The following is a 17,068-nucleotide window of genomic DNA, read 5'->3' as shown; positions in this document are numbered from 1 at the left end:
TGCAGAAAAACAAAGTATAAGATCGACCTTTTCCCTCACTCTCCATGGTGATGACTTTACAGCCGACAGAAAATACACACATACCTTAATCAAAGCAATGTCATTATCGTAATTTGACGGGTTGTAGTCTGGGTGGTTGTAATGCTCCAAAATGTCAAAGGTTTGCTTTGTTTCCTCAGCTTCCTTCAGAGAATGAACACCCAGCACGACTTTCCTCCCGTTTGGACTGTGAAGAGAGCACAGTAATATTAAAACACTAAATAATCCTCAAAGTATCGTTGACTAAACATAAAAAGTCACACACAACAACACAAGTGCATGAATATTTGTCCTGATTCTCACATAACTACAGGTTTCCTCACCCGGTGGGCAGACAGTGAGCTGCCGTCATCACCCACTGATCTGCGACCAAAAACCCTCCACATTCATGTGTCAGGTTCACTCCCTCCGGCATCTGGATGGAGGCCATGTAAGGTCGAGAGTGTGGCGCTGCCTCTCTGCCCCCAATTATCCCCTCACCTGAAATGAGCAAAACGCACAAACAGACGGACTAAAGTTAAAAAACACGTGAACATTTATCGTTGCACAACATGCAGCACACGAGTGTCACGTGTGACGAGGTGCAGTCACATTGAAACTGGTTCTCAGTAGAGTGCTGATCCTACAACGGATTTCTTATTATTTTATAGCAGAAATATAAAAGTAAAAGATAAAAGGTAGTGGTTGACAGTGGAATAAATAATATTCCTGTATTTGCTCTTTAATCTACTCAGACCAAGGCCCTAGCACTTCACCAAGTTTGCTGAAAATAGTTTTTTTTGCAAAATCCTGGAAACAAATAAACCAACAGAGAACAGTCAGCAACAACCTCCATGGTGCCAGGTTAAATATATCAATAATACTAATATATATATATATATATATATATATATATATACATCATAATAAATAAAAACAAAATCATAATATAAAGAAAGGAGAGATATACTAAGGCACAAAAACTAGGATTAGGTGAAATCAGGGAATTTGGTATGAAAAACATATGTTTTGAGATTTGATTTAAAGGTACAGTGTGTAGAATTTTGTGATATCTAGTGTTGAAATTGCATGTAGCAAGTGTTAAAATATGGAATAATGAGCAAAAAGCATGAATGAGTCAGAAAGAATAAAGCAGTGGGGTTATACAATTAGTAAAAAATAAAAAATTTCAACCACAAGTCAAATCTGTATCGATGAAATATTAGATAATAATTTCTCAAACTCACTGTGTGAAATGAGGGAAGCAACAAAAACAGCGGCAGCCACGAACACTTCTCTCCCCGACGCCATGATGTTGGTTTGACTGAAGTGAAAACGGTGTGTGTCTGTTTTTAAAGTTTTCCTGGTGAAAGAGAGGAAACATCCATCAAGCAGATAACGTCCACGGCACCAGTGGGAGCTTGACGCCCTCCTGGTCCCTGTTTCCTGGACCGATAAACAGGAAAACATCAAACATGTTCTCTGACGTCTTTCACTTTCAAAGATTCTTTATTTTATTTAACATACTGCGGTTAAATGCTGTATTTCCCAGGATTCAGTGGGTCAAGCACATCTCCCTCAGTTTGGGGTGAAGTTGTATAAGTGTAATGTTGTTTGTGTACTATTACTGTTGATGATACTTAAATACCACCTGTTATACTTTTATCATTAGTATTTACTGCACCTTTTGTTTATGTAACTTATTTATTTTACTCTCATTTCACACCTGACACTTTTATCTTCAGACATAATGTTGTTTTATTTACTGTGATGTTGAAGCAAGCTGGCACAGGAAAGTCTTATCTCTTATCTTGATGATAGATCATAAATAAAAAAAATGATGAACCGAAATAAAACCTCTCATTTCATCATCATGCACTTAACTGGCATTTTAAAGTTATGTAACACAGAGATTTGGACGAACCCGACCTGACCCCATGGACGAGGACATTATCTTCTTCTCTTCTGCTTCTCGTAAATCTGACAGGAAAAACACGAAACGCAGCCAGTGAGCAGAAAGTACATTTGAAATATTTGCAGGAACGATTAGTCGCAGAATATTATCCCAACCTGTCAGATGTACTCAAACGTTCCCACTGCACGTGCACAAACATAAATTATTCATGCACCTATTTCAACACGGATGATTTGATGGTTTAAGGGGCTTTCTTTTCTTCGAAAGGTGTTTTTCAAACTATTTTCCCAGGAAATGACTCGTGAATCTTCAAGGAAATACTCAGGCACATATACGGACATGGTATTTATCAGTGTGTGTGATTGGGCAGCTTCTCTTCTACCTTTTACCTTCTGGCTCCGTGAGTCTCTGACCTCCACCCCTGCATTAAATTCTGCTTCCAGTTCAGCTCTGAGAAATGTTTGTTTAGCTGAAACTCCTGTTGGCGGCTGTTTGGACAGAATAATCCCTCTGGAGAGAAATATCTCCCTCAGTCGAGATGATTGCATCTGAGGTGGAGGAAGTCTGGGCGGAGAGGCGGGGACATTTACCAATGTTGTTTTGTTCCATGCAGCGAACAATTAAGTAATTTACTGTGGAACTCAACTTTGATTTACTTTATTTTCCTGCTGCCACCACGTTGTTGACACTGCACCTGTGGGTTTCAATAGAATACACATGAATAAAGCTGCTGCATTTATTTGCTCCAAAGAAAACACACATGGCAATTTTAAATAAATAAATGATGTGAAATATTCACACTATGCAGGTTATTTTATTAGCACTGGGTTCCTGTGCCAACAACCTCTTCTCCTCCACATTCCCAGTTCATGTATTAATCATAACAATGTGAATAATGATTCTGAACTTTATTCATATCGAATCTTTCAAAACACAGTTAAGCTTCATGATTATTCAAGCGACTAGTGATGAGAATTTTTAAATTTGAAGATCACAAAACATTAAGCATTTTTAAAAGGTCAAATAAAAGAAATACAAAATTGACATCAGCAACACGAAACATAACAACATAAATATTCAATATCATAAATAAACATAGATTAATATTTCATTTTCCACCTGAAAAGAAGTAGGAGGTAGCAACATGCTTGTCCTGTTTTATCGCTATTCTCCATCAACAAACAAAAATTTGAAATATAATTTCACTCGCTGTAGTTTTATGTGCTTTGATTCCTCTTCTTGTTTTTTGTTCTTCTCATAATTAATATCTTTGTTCACAGATTCCAACATTCCTTCCTATGTACATTATAAATCTTAAATTCCATCAGATCCATGAGATGCAAAGGAAGCAGAAGGAGGGAAGCTGCGGACGAGTCGGAGCCAGGATGAGCAAACACAGCGGGGGACATGGCCCCCAGCGATGACCTTTAGTGAATACATGGGACAGCAGAAACCTGAGGATGATGAGGATGATGAGGATGACGACGAAGAGTCCCACAGTGGACACAGAAGACACCAGCTCAGGCCTGAGACCTTAACTTTAAACCTGCGCTGCCCTCTGCAGGTACAAACTACAAACAACCGTCACTACAACAGAAGATTATTCTGCTCGACACTCACTTCAACGTTTGAGGCGGTTTAATTAAACTGAACGAATTTTAAACAGTGACAAACATGAAGAAAGTGTTTGACAGTTTCAGGTCATTACGCCGATTCTCTGACAAAAATAGACCAATTATGATAATTAAAGTCACACAGGTGCTGAGTCAGGGGGGGGGGGGGGGGTGACCTGCTCGTGATCATGTGGTCGCGTTAGTGTAAAGTGGGGAAATAAGACAATTAAGTCGTGACTCATATACTCACAATTACAAGTTAGGAGGAGCACAACAGTGATAAATTATAGGTTAAGACGAGTAACGACATCTGTATCCACCTCCATGATGATGATGATGACGACGATGATGATGATGAATCAATCTTGCTGCAAATGTGGATTTCCACAATTCATAGAACAACTTTAAAAGCAAATCCCTCAGCACTTTAGATATTATGTTATATTATATATATATATATATATCATTGGTGTTGTTGCCATGGCAATGAATTAAAACTGCAGCTCTAGCCTTGAGCAACCAAGCCCACCCAGCCAGGTATGCAATATGTGTGTCAATTACATGTGTGTGTGTGTGTGTCTGTCTGTCTGTGTGTGTGTGTGTGTGTGTGTGTGTGTGTGTGTGTGTGTGTGTGTGTGTGCTCATCCCTGTGTGTGGTCTGGCACTGAACCAATTATCAGATGAGTTAACTGTCATTTCATTTTCCACTGTATTGTTTTTAAAAATGTTTCATTACTCTCTCTCTCTCTCTCTCCTTGTCTCTCCTCCCTCGCTCGCTCACTCCACCTCCGCCTCTCATTCTCAGACACTGCGTCAGCGCCTGCATGTGAGTCTGTCTGGCAGAGTTTTCTATCCCATCAATCAATCAATCATTCACTCCGTCTATTTGTCTTTTTATTACTCACTGAAATTACTTTTCTCTCTGCGACTTTGATCGCTCGTTGCCATCGGCCTCTCAGAGATCCCTGGATTCTGTTTTACCTCTTAAACTATTGACGTGTTGATAATATAAATGTTATTTCAAAGAAGACAACCAGGTCCAGAAGAATGCAATTAACATTTCACTCCTTTGAACCTTCTCACACCAAACTTACTGATTGAGTGAAACAATGTTTTGTTGTGCTGTTAAAGTTAAAATCATTTCAAACAGGTTTTGTGTTTTAAAGGATTCAACAATGAAACACCTTAACTTTTTTTTTTTTATAGAGCACTTCTCAAACAAATACACACAAAACATTCACAACATTGAAATGTTACAAGAGATGCAAGTAGAGAAATGTGCACATGAACAAACAGTTTATCCAAACACAAACACACGGAAACACATAAAGTGAAAACAGCTCATACGAGACGTAAGAATTCTAACTTTAATTTAAAGATGAGATTTAAGAGTCAGCTGATCTAACCAGAAGCCTCTCTCACTTTTATTTATCCATCATTTATTCATGTGGAGTCTGACTCATGAGTGAAAGCTGTTTTAGTTCTTGCTTGTTGGCTTCTCCTCTGACGCTTTGTGAGGTTTTGTTGCCTGATGCTCGTCTGCCTCGTCAGTTTTTGTTAATTTCCTATTTTTCAAGTAAAGTTTGGAACCTGGACTCTGGAACAGTTACCGACTTGACCTGTGGATCCTGTTAACGAGTGAGCAGCTCAGTTATGTTGGATCATTAAAGTGATTAAAAGTGTTTTAAAATCAATTCTAACCTCTTTTATCTCTTTTTTAAATACACAGAATGAACCTTTAAAGCTCACACACAATACTCTTCAGTGTTTTATGACTCATTCAGGGATCCCGGTGTGTGCCGGTGATTTATGGAAGTTACTGAGCAACTGGAGCGGCAGGCACACAAACTGCAGTGTGGCGCGCTGAGGGCAAAGTGTCAAAGAATGAAACCTCATCGTCTCTGAGGACGTTTGTGACGATATCACTTTGTGTTGCTGTGAGGGGAACATCTGCTGCATATAGAGTAAATTGTGTCCCTGTCTTTTTAATGCAGGGTTAGTGGGGTTTTTTTATCATGTGCTTCCATCTGAGGCCCCCCAGGTTCTTTAAAAGGCTCCAGTGTGTGTCAGAGGCGTGAATGTGACCTGTATTGTACATCTGAGTGGTTTTTAAAACTAGAAAGGAAGTGACGTCATCCATTTACCGCCTCACAGTGAAGAGGACTTTAAATAGGGAACAACACGAGGATGTTTCGAACTCTGCAGAAGCCGTCTGTGTCACGAGAGTGAGTCTTAATGATAACATGTAAAAAATACATCAAAGTTGCCTCAAGCATCACGTTTTTTAAATTCATCAGGGACGAGCTCCCCACCCCCGACTAACTGAGAACCTTAAAGTATTGATGAACTCTCACTGGCCAGAGTGAGATCCTGAGTTTCTCTGCTCATGTCAAGTTGATGAACACGGCTCTGAATCAATTTTTAAAAAGACCATGAGACTCTTAACAATCTGTTTCATCTTTATTATTCGACACTTTTACGTCCGTTATTCACATATTCAAACACGTCCCACAAATCAAACGTGAGTAAACACCTGGAGGAGGAAACGTCCACTGATGTCCCTGATCCTGTAACGTCTCTGTTCTATAAACATGTGGTGTAAAATCACCAACCTTCAAAAACAACTGCAGATGTTTATATATCGATCGACAGTTGTTCCAGTGAAGAAAGTTTGAGAGCAGAGAGAGTGAATTCAAATCCCGGGTGGAGAGTTGCAGACTCATGCGTGTCTCTTTGTCTCCTGCAGTCGAGCGGTGGTCTTCTGCTCCAGATGAGGGGGGATTAGCGTTAAACGGGTCTAATCTCTGCTGTTTCCTCCTGCAGTCCAGGAGCATCTGATGGGAGCTGGTGTTTAGAAGGGGCTCCACAGGACGAGCTGCTCTTTAACTGTAATCTCTCTAATCTCTCTTCTTACTGCAGGCCGGGGTCCCACAGACCTGCCGTCCTCGCACTCCGCAGCTCCTTCTTCTCACATGTGAACAACATTCTCACTTTGGAAAAGACTTTTTTTAAAGTTTCCAGGTCTGTGTATGTTTCGAATTTTACTTTACTTTTGATATATGTGGTTTTAATATGAGCCGCTATGTATTTTTAACATTTCATTTATGTATTGGGGATTATTATATGATAGGAACACGTAGAAAGTAATTGTGGTACATTTAATCTATATGTGATAAATCACTTTAAGTGATATAAGTAGATATTATATCATTGTTTAAACAGAGACTGGGATTTTAGTTTTTATATATAACCTGACAATAGTTGATATTTGAAAAAGGACAAATACAGTATTAAGAAGTAATAACAGGTAAATGGGAGAAACGTCTAATGTTCATGAGACATTGAACATTAATGAATCAATCATTTGTCTGTTTTATTATTCACTTTATGTTTATCAAAGTACTTTAATGTTGCTATGATAGTACTATTAATGTACTGTATTAAGTATTCAATTTGAATGCATAAACCTGGTACTTTACAAACATACAGTAGAATGCAGTAGAAATAATCCATACAGAATTTAAAGCATAGACTCTGAATCTAACAATGTTGTTTTTGCGGAGCTGATGAAGTCGTATGATTTTGTGATACATGTGAAAACACCTGAACTTCAAGTTAAAACACAGACTGTGTGCATGTTTGTGTGTTTGTAAAAGTGATCTGACATTGCGTGTTCATTTGTGTTACTGTGCTGTTGCAGTCGTTCGCCAACGGCACGTCAGCTCCTCTTTGAGAGAATGTGCCACTCTGCAAGTTTGAATTCGCCTGTGAGAGTGTGTGAAACCCATCAGCTTGTTTTCTCAGGAATCACAAAATGGTGAGTATCACACGTTCAATCTCCTCCTGTAACTGTGTGTATGAGAGTGTGTTAGCCGCTGTTCCAGTGCGTCAGAAGCCTCCATGTTTCCCAGGAGAACGCTTGAATCCTGTAAATCTGACATCTCTCTTCCTGGTGGTGGTCCCAGGAGGATCGTCGGGAGATTCCACCTTTCCCACATCGCTCCTTGATCCACCTGACTCCTCCTGGCCTCGCCCATAAGCCTGCCTTTTGTCCCAGCCTGTGCACAGTGCTCACAGGTTTGTTTGTACATCCAGAGACGTGGTGAGAACGTGCGACAGTCCCACAAGCCTGAAAACCGACTGCTCGCGTTCCCACAAAGACAGAAAACATGTAAAGAAAACAAGAAAGGATGAATCTGTAATTACCTCCAGGGAGTGATAAATAATCCCCGAACAAACGAGAACAGAAAGACGTTTCTGCAAAATGTCCCAAGGTCCGAAGGAGACTCACAACCTGGGAAAAATATGAAATATATGATCCCTGCAATAAAAGTGGATTAAAACTGAAAAAATAAAGTTCTGACGAAAGGTGAGTTTTTCAGGTCGAACTTGAAATCAACTTCTCTGAATTTGTTGTTATGTTGTTTTTTTCTTATTAAACCAGTTTGAGTTTTCATCGTCATTCTTTTGTACGACTTCTCTAATGTAAGGATTTGTTGCAGCTTAATTCTCATATGATAATAAACTTAGACCAAATGAATCAGCTGATTTATCTATTAAGAAAATAAATCCCAGTTGCAGATTGATTTGTCTGATGGGACTTCATTAGTCTGTCTGTCCAGTAGTTAGCAGCATTACACAAAAGACATTGTCCTTGAGTTTTCAGACTTTTTTTTGGTGAAAAAGTCCGACATAGTTTGCAGACTGATATTTATGAGTGTGTGCGATTTGCTGCAGATCCAAATAAAAAGGAGACCTTTGGGGCCTTGGCAAAGAAATGAGCTCTCTGAAGACTTTTATAGTTTCTTATGTGATAAAAAACTGAACTTAGGAAAGTTTGACAGGGATTTTACTGGTTTCATACTTTTTAAAGACTAAATGATTGATCAACTAATTGAGAAAATAATCATCGGATAGTGAAAATAAGTGTTAGTCGCAGCTCTAAATGAACAAATGTGACGTGTCTGTGTGAAACAGCCTTGATGAAAGTTGCCATCACAGTTTATAAACCATTTATTTGTGCCAGTGTTTTGGGGAATTAAGAATAAAGGAGGCTTGTTGATTTGAGGCTGACGGAAAGTGACCCGACCTCTGTGTTCTGCAGCAGCTCAGCGGCTCGGTCGGAGTTTACCCGGACAAAGACGAAGAATTAAGAAAAAGGAAAACACACACAATAACAAACAACAACAGGTGAAGGGCTGGATGGGAAGAAGGACAGAGAGCGAGACACAGCAAAACTGGAAAAAGGACAAAAACAGACAGAGAGAGAAAAAAAAAAGGAGGGAGCAAACAGAAAACATGAGCATGCAGACGGAGAGAGAGAGAGAGAGAGAGAGAGAGAGAGAGAGAGAGAGCTCGATCTGCAGCCACAGGCCTCGTCTCAACATGTCGTCAAAGTGAGGTTTTCAGACGCTGTAATTTACGCAGATTCAGATTCAGATCACTTTGGCAGAATACGGGACCACCTGCACTCCGACAACTCCAGCAACTTCCAAACTCACGAGAGTGAAGACAGAAAACCGGTTGTTTTACTCAAGTGTGAGATCTGGGGGCCAATGGCAGCTCGCGGTGCGGCTCTGACAGTCTGACATCTCCGTCCTGCGTGTGTGTGTGTGTGTGTGTGTGTGTGTGTGTGTGTGTCAGCCTGGAGGTATTCAGAAGGTTTGAAGCAGCCGTCAGTGCTGAGGGAGAAGCATCTATATTCAGAGCTGTCAATGGTTTCAGTGAAGCAGCTGCAGATCGAGCCACAACCTCTGACTCCGTGTTTCTACGTCTCACTTTGACTCTGAGGGACATCAACACACAAGTCGCAGACGTGAAAAGTGACATCGAGTTACAGAAACCAGAGGGTCTCAACATGATACCTTCTGTGGACCCTCTCAGACCCTGTGGACACCGAGGACACACGAATACAACGTGATCGTTTTAATAGATCTGGAAACTTCTTACTGACGTTATGAAGAGGTTAAAAAATTGAGAACATATCATCCATCCATAAATCATCCATACTTTGAAGGTCATGGGCGACTGCAGCCAACCCAGCTGACATCAGACGAGAATACACGCGATCATAATATCAGTAAATTATTGTTGATATTATTATTATTGCCAAGTCATAGCTCCATATCAGTATTACAAATAGAGCAATATCAATCCAATCATTACACTCACACCACAAACAGGACGGACCATCGACGGTGACGTTTCTACACGCGTGTGCACAGTGTGAGTGACAGCGTGTCTTTGATGTGCAGCCTGTGACGAGCCGCCCCCTTTGATGCCGGTGTGACTAAGTGTCGGATGCCGACACGGAACAATCGGAGGGGCCAAAGGTCGTCACAGGCGCTGACCCTTCCAACTGTTTTCACACAAGACTGAGAGTCACTCAACAGACAAAGACACCGACTAAATCTGTGAGTGGATATAGACCTGTGATCACACACACACACACACACACACACACACACACACACACACACACACACACACACACACACACACACACACACACACACACACACACTTCATTGACTGACTGGATATTAGTTTGCACAACGATCATGTTAGGACACGAAAGCCTAACCCTTAATCCCAATTGTAACCCTAAACTTCTCTCTATCCTTAACCATGACCAATTCATGCTTACCATTAACCTTAACCTTAACCCGACCACAAGTCACATCTTAACTAACCCTAACCTTAACCTTAACCCGACCACAAGTCACATCTTAACTAACCCTAACCTTAACCTTAACCTTAACCCGACCACAAGTCACATCTTGACTAACCCTAGCCGGAGACCTCAGATATACATTTTGCCTCATTAGGACCAGGCTTTGGTCCCCATGCGGTCAATTGGTCCTGACAAGGTCGTGTTAATGCTGAAAAAGGTCCCAAAGAGGGAACACACACACACACACACACACACACACACACACACACACACACACACAATGAGACGTAATAGGAATTTTACGCGGCTGAAGATTAAAAGTTTCGCTAAATAAACCAAAGCGTAGTTTTCTGTAATCATCAACCAAACTGACAACAGTCAATTTTTTTTTTTTTGGCTGATTTGTTTCATTATAAAATTGGAACGTGACACAAACATGGATTTCTTTTCAGATAAAATCGGAATCCTCTGGCAATCAAGCTGGCATCCTGGAGTGGGTGTCATCCATCACGCCCATTCACAACCACTGCAAAGAAAACAAAACGCCGAATCTGAAGGATCCCGACCGTCAGTTGGAAGAATCGCAAACCTCTTTTAAACTAACGTGCGTAAACACCCGGGGATTCTGGCGCTAATTTGTTGAACATAGTTACAGTTGTCAAGGTGAAACCTGCCTCATCTGAAGCACCTCTCCCTCCAGTGTTTGTGTTGGAAGTGGCTGATTCCTCTGCCTCTGGCATATTATGGCTAGACGGGGCCAATTGTCAATAACTGTCACCCGCAGAGAGGAGGAAGAAACAGGTCCCATCTGCCTTCGCCTGCCGTGTAATTAGCACTAAAACAAAACGCTTTGTGTTGAAATGCCGAGACTGGCACCCCTGCCAAGCACACATAGCATGGCATGCCCAGAAAAACATGGACGGGTTGCATGATGGGACATAATCGCCCTTTTCCAACTCATCATGAGGTATGCAAATGATGCAGTTCGAGGACACGGAGGCACAATCACAGGCTGATTACAAACATTTGAACTATGCCATCCATTCTGTGGTGTGGCCTCCTGGTGTGTGTTGGTTTGTGCACCTACAAAAAAATCCACCTGTTCCCCGCAGGGCTCGGTGCTGAACAAGCACGCTGGAAAGAAGGAGCAGCCCGAAACGCAAACTGGTAACAGACATGTGTGAATATCAAAAGCACTTAATATGATCCTCCCCCCAGAAAAACAATCGCTCCATTGTGCTCGCTACCTGCTAGTTTTTTCCTCAGTGAGGGTTTAGAGATGGATGCAGCTCTGAAAGTGGCTTCCCTCTGGATTTCTCTCAGACAAATCACCTCTGCCATCACATCAAGCTGTGCATGGTCACAATGTTAACATATCTGGAATAATTTAATGTTGGTTACTGTGTAGGTAAAGGTAAATATTGGGGGAGGGGGGATGCATCATTAAAGTATCACTACCAGCATCAGCACTGTCAGGTGTCAGTACTCCCACAGTACTACAGTACTGCAGCACTCAACACTAGTTTAAATGGACCAAATTAACGTCCTCGTGGTTCAAACCTGATATCGTCGGAGGTGAAGCCTGCAGCTGCTTCCGGCTCTTTTTCCTGCTTCTGTTGTTTAAAGTCTCTGCTTCTAACAATCATTCAGAAAGTCTGAACTATTCAAAAGAATGTTGTCACCCTGCAGACAAACTGAAACACGGTTCAGTTTGATCCAGACCCAGAACATCTCTTCTGGGTCTGAGGAACCTTTCACACCAAAAGTCAGAAGGTCCGGAACTTAGTTGTGAAAGCGACCAATCAAACCTCCTCTAATCTACGCTCATATGTATTGTTTTCCTCTTCAGGGCAAATTTGCTGCACAGAAAGCACAGGGTGGTGGGCGACTGCAAAAACATCAGCACTCGAAAACCAGCTCTGATATTGAAATGATTTTATATCATTATATGATTAAAACTCCACATTCAGAAGATGTTTCATCACAGGTTTCTTTTACATTCCGTCACACTGAGATCTGATGAAAGCTATTTAATGTAAACCAGAGTGATCACAGGGTATCCATATTGTTTATAACGATGGACGACACGAAAGCCCCCTAATAGTGAAGCCACTCGTCGTTCCGAGAAGTTTAGTTAAACGTTTATTTCAAAGCACTGTGGTACGTACTGTGCAGAGAGTCATTGATAACATGCTCGATGCTCGGCTGGTTGCCTCCCACCGATCTCTCCTTTGTAATAAACTGTTTCTGTGGACAGTCTCATTCCACCTCGTACAACAGAGGAAGTAAATAAAACTGGAAACAAGAGACGAGAAAAAGGGTAGAATCATCTAAATTCACGATATCGTGCTGTTGCTTTTCACAAGCTGCAAATAAATTACTTTTCTCCATCTGCCTCCCAGCTCCTAACCTGTCTGTCAACTTACCTGTCTACCTTACTGTCTGTCTGAGGTCCTCACACCTTGATGAGCCTGTTTGCTCAAGTCTTGTTCCAGCCTGTCAACAAGCACAGGAAACTCCTCCCTCCCTTTATCCGACCTTTTCTCTCCTACCCACTCTCCCCATGGCACCCCCCCACCCCACGCCTCCCCCAAACACCGGTGTGATTTATGGGCCTGTCGAGCTACCTGGCCGGGGACGACAGGTTATTTCCATTACTGCAGGGATTCTCTGTAATAAGGGGATCCGATGTAATGGCATGCCACGGGGCCCAGCTGTCTTGTCCCAGCTGGGCAACAACAACAACAACAGACCTCCAGAGAGCGAAAATATTCATATAATCTTGTTCTAACACTTAATGTTGTTGGGTTTACCTGTGGTAACACGTGTTTTCAGCTCTGTTTTACTCAGGAAACCTTGAGCGATGAGATGTTTTGTAATCACCATCTATAATTTATGTTTGAGTGATAAAATGAAAACGAACCACAGCCAAACGTAGGCAAGCAGCTGGAAGCTTGTTCAAGCTTTGCCAAGAATCGGCTCAACAAAACAGACATTTTGCAGTTTATCTTAATGTGTGTAACCGACGGCGGAGAGCAGACAACGACCCGAGAGACTGAGAGACACTTTTTCGCGGCTCCACCACTGAAGCATCCTCGTCTGTCAACGAGGCAGCGCGGCTTTCCTGAACAAAGGCCCAGGCTCTTTGATTTTCAGCCCTGTGTTGATTTTAAATCTCTTGGCTTGACGTTGCATCACTTCCCCTCCGAGGCAGACTCAGACAAAAAGTACAGATCACTTGTCGGTATGAGTGTGGCCCAGACGAGGGTGAGCTCACACACTGTTTGAAAGCTCTCATAGTTACTTAATCAATCAATCAATCAACCAAATACCATTACCACCACAATCTCTACCAACACCCACACACGAAACAATGACTGCCTGTGAGGGGTTACCCACTACAAGTCTTCACAACCATGGGTGCCTACAGTCGCTGCACTTGCATAACACCCACTGGAGCATACCACCAGCAGGTGTAGCACCGGTATGTCTGTACTATCAGTAAATCTGCTAGATGTTTGCCATTGTGGTTGTCTTGGTTAAGGATTGCCGGATCAGTTAGGGTTAGTTAAGGACTATTGGTTTAATGAAGGTACCTTAACTTAAAAGAATGTGGAGTTGCTTCTAATCCACTAAAGACGAGATATAGGATCGCAAAACTTTTCTTTCAGCTTATCTGTTGATGTACGATTTTGGTTCTTATAGAGTCTAAAAGTCTGTATGAGTTAAAGATGAAACAGTTTAGTCTCGACAGAAGGATCCATGCCCAGTATTGAACCAGCGGTGTTGGAGGCATGGCACAATACAACCACCTGATACTGCGAGAGGCAGGGCCTCATTAGGAAGTGTAAGAAGAATTGACAGATGTTTGGCCTGGTGCGCTGGAAACTATGCCACACAACAACTTTTCAGCAGAATTCATGCGTAGAACACTTGGCTGTGAGGAGCTGCAGACCGCAGCTACAATGAATCACGGCAGTCATTAATGGGAAGTTGTTTATTGACCTGAAGAGGTGGATGACTTATTATTGTCATCGGGCTGATGACAGACACGCTGTCTGCTCTGTCTGCCGCGCCCTCTCTGTTCGTTTGTTTACAATCAAAGTTATAGTTCACCTTTCATTAGGATGTAAGTAGCTGCTTTAACAAGCCAAGCGTTTGTAAACACCCTATAATAACTAATGGTAATTAATGATAAAGTAAGCAGTAGTTCTCATTATATTTATAGACGTTTACAGTCTTAACACCAGCGTTTCAATCAGTCCATCAGGATAAATATATTCCTGCCTCTTTTTAAAGCCTCTGACTTTAAGTTATATTTCTGTGTATACAAATTTATCTAAGTATTATTCCCTTTTTTCTAAATATGCAAAATCATTAGCCAAGATGATCACATTATTATAAAATATCCTTCATGAGCACATCTACTCTCAGTCATACCTACGCTTGCTTATGACTAGCTACTACTTTCCCCCATATTTGACTTTCTGTTTACTTGGGTTTCGATGGTTTAGCCAGAGTCGGTGGTTCAACACTAGTTATAGTCCAAAAACACAGGACGGACTAACATACAAACATAATGGTTGAAAAGCTGTAACCCAACCCTGCCCTTGAACTCCAGCTAATGGAGGGCGTCATCGCAATCGTCTGAGGTTTCCATGGTAACTGTCAAAAACTGCTGAAAGTGTCCGCGTGGGCGACGACAGGTTGAGGTTTGCGATCGTAGAAACTTTTTTACGTGTTTGCCGTTGCTCCGCGTCCGGATCACGTCTACATGCCAAGTGCAGGTAGTGCAGCAGGAATTTGATTTCATTAATTGGTGCTGGCACATTGTGAGACAGTTGCACAATGCAGGAAAAAAAAAAAAAAAAAAAAACTTCCACAAGGACCTCACATAAAGTGCAGACATGACAGCAGACAAAACATAAACACAACTTTGATTTAAAGGTTGTGTCTCAGCACATGTAGGTTAATATAAACTGTTTGTAATACGCTGGTGTTTCATGATTATGTTCAGGTTGTTGTCGATATACTGAACCGTTTAACAGAGAGATATTTAGTATGAGCTGCGATCTGAAATACTGTGTGTATATAAACATTATATGACAGGTGCTTAAGGCCTTCATTCATATTCTGTGAAGGGCTTGTCTTTGAATCTCAGAACGTTCAAACTACATCATACGAAAGGTTTATTTTTGTTATATATAGGCTACATACCAGTGGTGGGATGAAACGTATAGTGTAATTACTTCGTTACTGTACTTAAGTACGCTTTTCACGTACCTGTGGTGCTTGAGTACAGTGTCTTACAGCTACTTTTTAATTGGACATATTTTATATATCAGCAACGATCCAATCAGCACAGGCAGCTAACATTAGACCCGCCTCCTGCATGAGAGGCATCAATCATGAAAAATCACCTAAAATGGATTCAGAGAATTCAGCAAGTACTTTGATAATCAATCACTTAAAGTACATTTACAAGCAAGTACCTATTTACTTTTTCTTCAGTAGAAGTGATAATATGGTACTTTTGTATATCTGCTTGTACTTTTACTTATGTAAAAATGTGTGAGTACTGCCTACACCACTGCTGCATACACGAGTCTGTCTTGGCCTTTTGTTCACATCTCACAGTTTTCCTCTGCAGAAGAAGCGGTTGAACAATTTCCATCTTCTCAGGTCATCTTTACCTCCAGCTCCCTCGGAGATGAGCTCGGTGGGGGCCACCTGGCAGAGGAGGGACGGCCAGGGGCGGGGAAGCATTGTGGGTGTTCTGCAGCGTCTGGGCTCGAACCAGGCGATAGCGATGTCTGTGGCTCAGCGGGTGGGTGTGTGTTGTGTAACCCAAAGCTGTGGTCGGATTTTTTTCCCACATGAAGCTGTGAACTGGCTTCATGGCGCACACAGAGAGAGAAAAGGAGCGGGCAACAGAGAGAAATAATTAATTCAATTAATTCCCACAGTGACAGTTTTCTTCACGAGGAAATAATATATAGTATATGGTTCAAGTGGAAGCTCAGAGAAATATGAGATTGTTGCGTTTGGATCAAAAAGCTGCAGCGATGACGACACAAGCTGCTTTTGTCGAAATGGAAAGAAGAAGGATTGATAAAGAAATGAATGAAGAATCTCTGAGAACCCTTTTAAGAGGCTGTAAACTTGAACGACTTGTAATTAATTTGATGATCCTCCGCGTAATAGACATTTTAACGCTTTCACGCATCTCATTCATGTAAATTAGAAGTTGTTTGGTCGGGTTTCCCCTCCCTTACATTCTGAAATTTGCCTCGGGTGTTGCAGAAAAGGGCGGGTGAGAAAGATGAGTGATGTAATTGGATGGAGAAGTGTTGTTTTTTCAAGCAAAAAAAACTTGTTGAGATTAAAAACAATAGTGAACATGCAGATTTTACCCGTAACCAACCCTCTCTCTGTTTTTCCCCCATGTCGACTCTCTCTCACACCCAAAGAGTCGCTGGCTGCACAGTTGTGTGAGCAGAGGAGAACAGGGGGGTAATTTTAAACTGAATTAGGACCTTTTATACTGATGCCACATTGTCAACACAGCCTGTAAAACCTCCTCCTCCACTCCTCTGCCATTCTCCCCTCGGTTCCTCTTTATTTGTTCTAATTCCAGGGACCAGCTCGGTCTTGCCTGGATTTGGAGAGTGCTTGGTTTCAAAGGGTAATTGACACCTTACCTGTAATTTCATGGTTTCACTCCACCTGCGTTTGATGTCTGGGTCTGGGTTGGGGCCGGGATGCGGAGGGAAGAGAGTGTGTCGGTGTGTGCTGCTGCACGCTCGGCCGCCGGAGCACTTTTCTGAACATGAATGACGTCTCCTGTGA

At 41.8% G+C, this 17,068-nt stretch overlaps 1 protein-coding gene across 1 annotated transcript in view; it reads right to left on the bottom strand.

The window, feature by feature from the left end:
* cfd (complement factor D (adipsin)) overlaps nucleotides 1-1,419 on the bottom strand; it is a 2,804-nt gene extending 1,385 nt beyond the window's left edge. The window contains exons 1-3 of the mRNA XM_020105227.2: nucleotides 1,266-1,419; nucleotides 363-519; nucleotides 85-226 (exon numbers count right to left, since the gene is read on the bottom strand). Of these exons, the coding sequence (XP_019960786.2) occupies nucleotides 85-226; nucleotides 363-519; nucleotides 1,266-1,329 (363 nt within the window). The 5' untranslated portion in view covers nucleotides 1,330-1,419. The remainder of the gene's footprint in view (nucleotides 1-84; nucleotides 227-362; nucleotides 520-1,265) is intronic.
* Nucleotides 1,420-17,068: the final 15,649 nt, after the last annotated feature.

Source organism: Paralichthys olivaceus, chromosome 12 (genome assembly GCF_024713975.1).
Source record: "Paralichthys olivaceus isolate ysfri-2021 chromosome 12, ASM2471397v2, whole genome shotgun sequence".
In the NCBI taxonomy this organism is placed as follows: domain Eukaryota; kingdom Metazoa; phylum Chordata; class Actinopteri; order Pleuronectiformes; family Paralichthyidae; genus Paralichthys; species Paralichthys olivaceus.
This window is presented reverse-complemented; position numbering and strand designations above follow the sequence as displayed.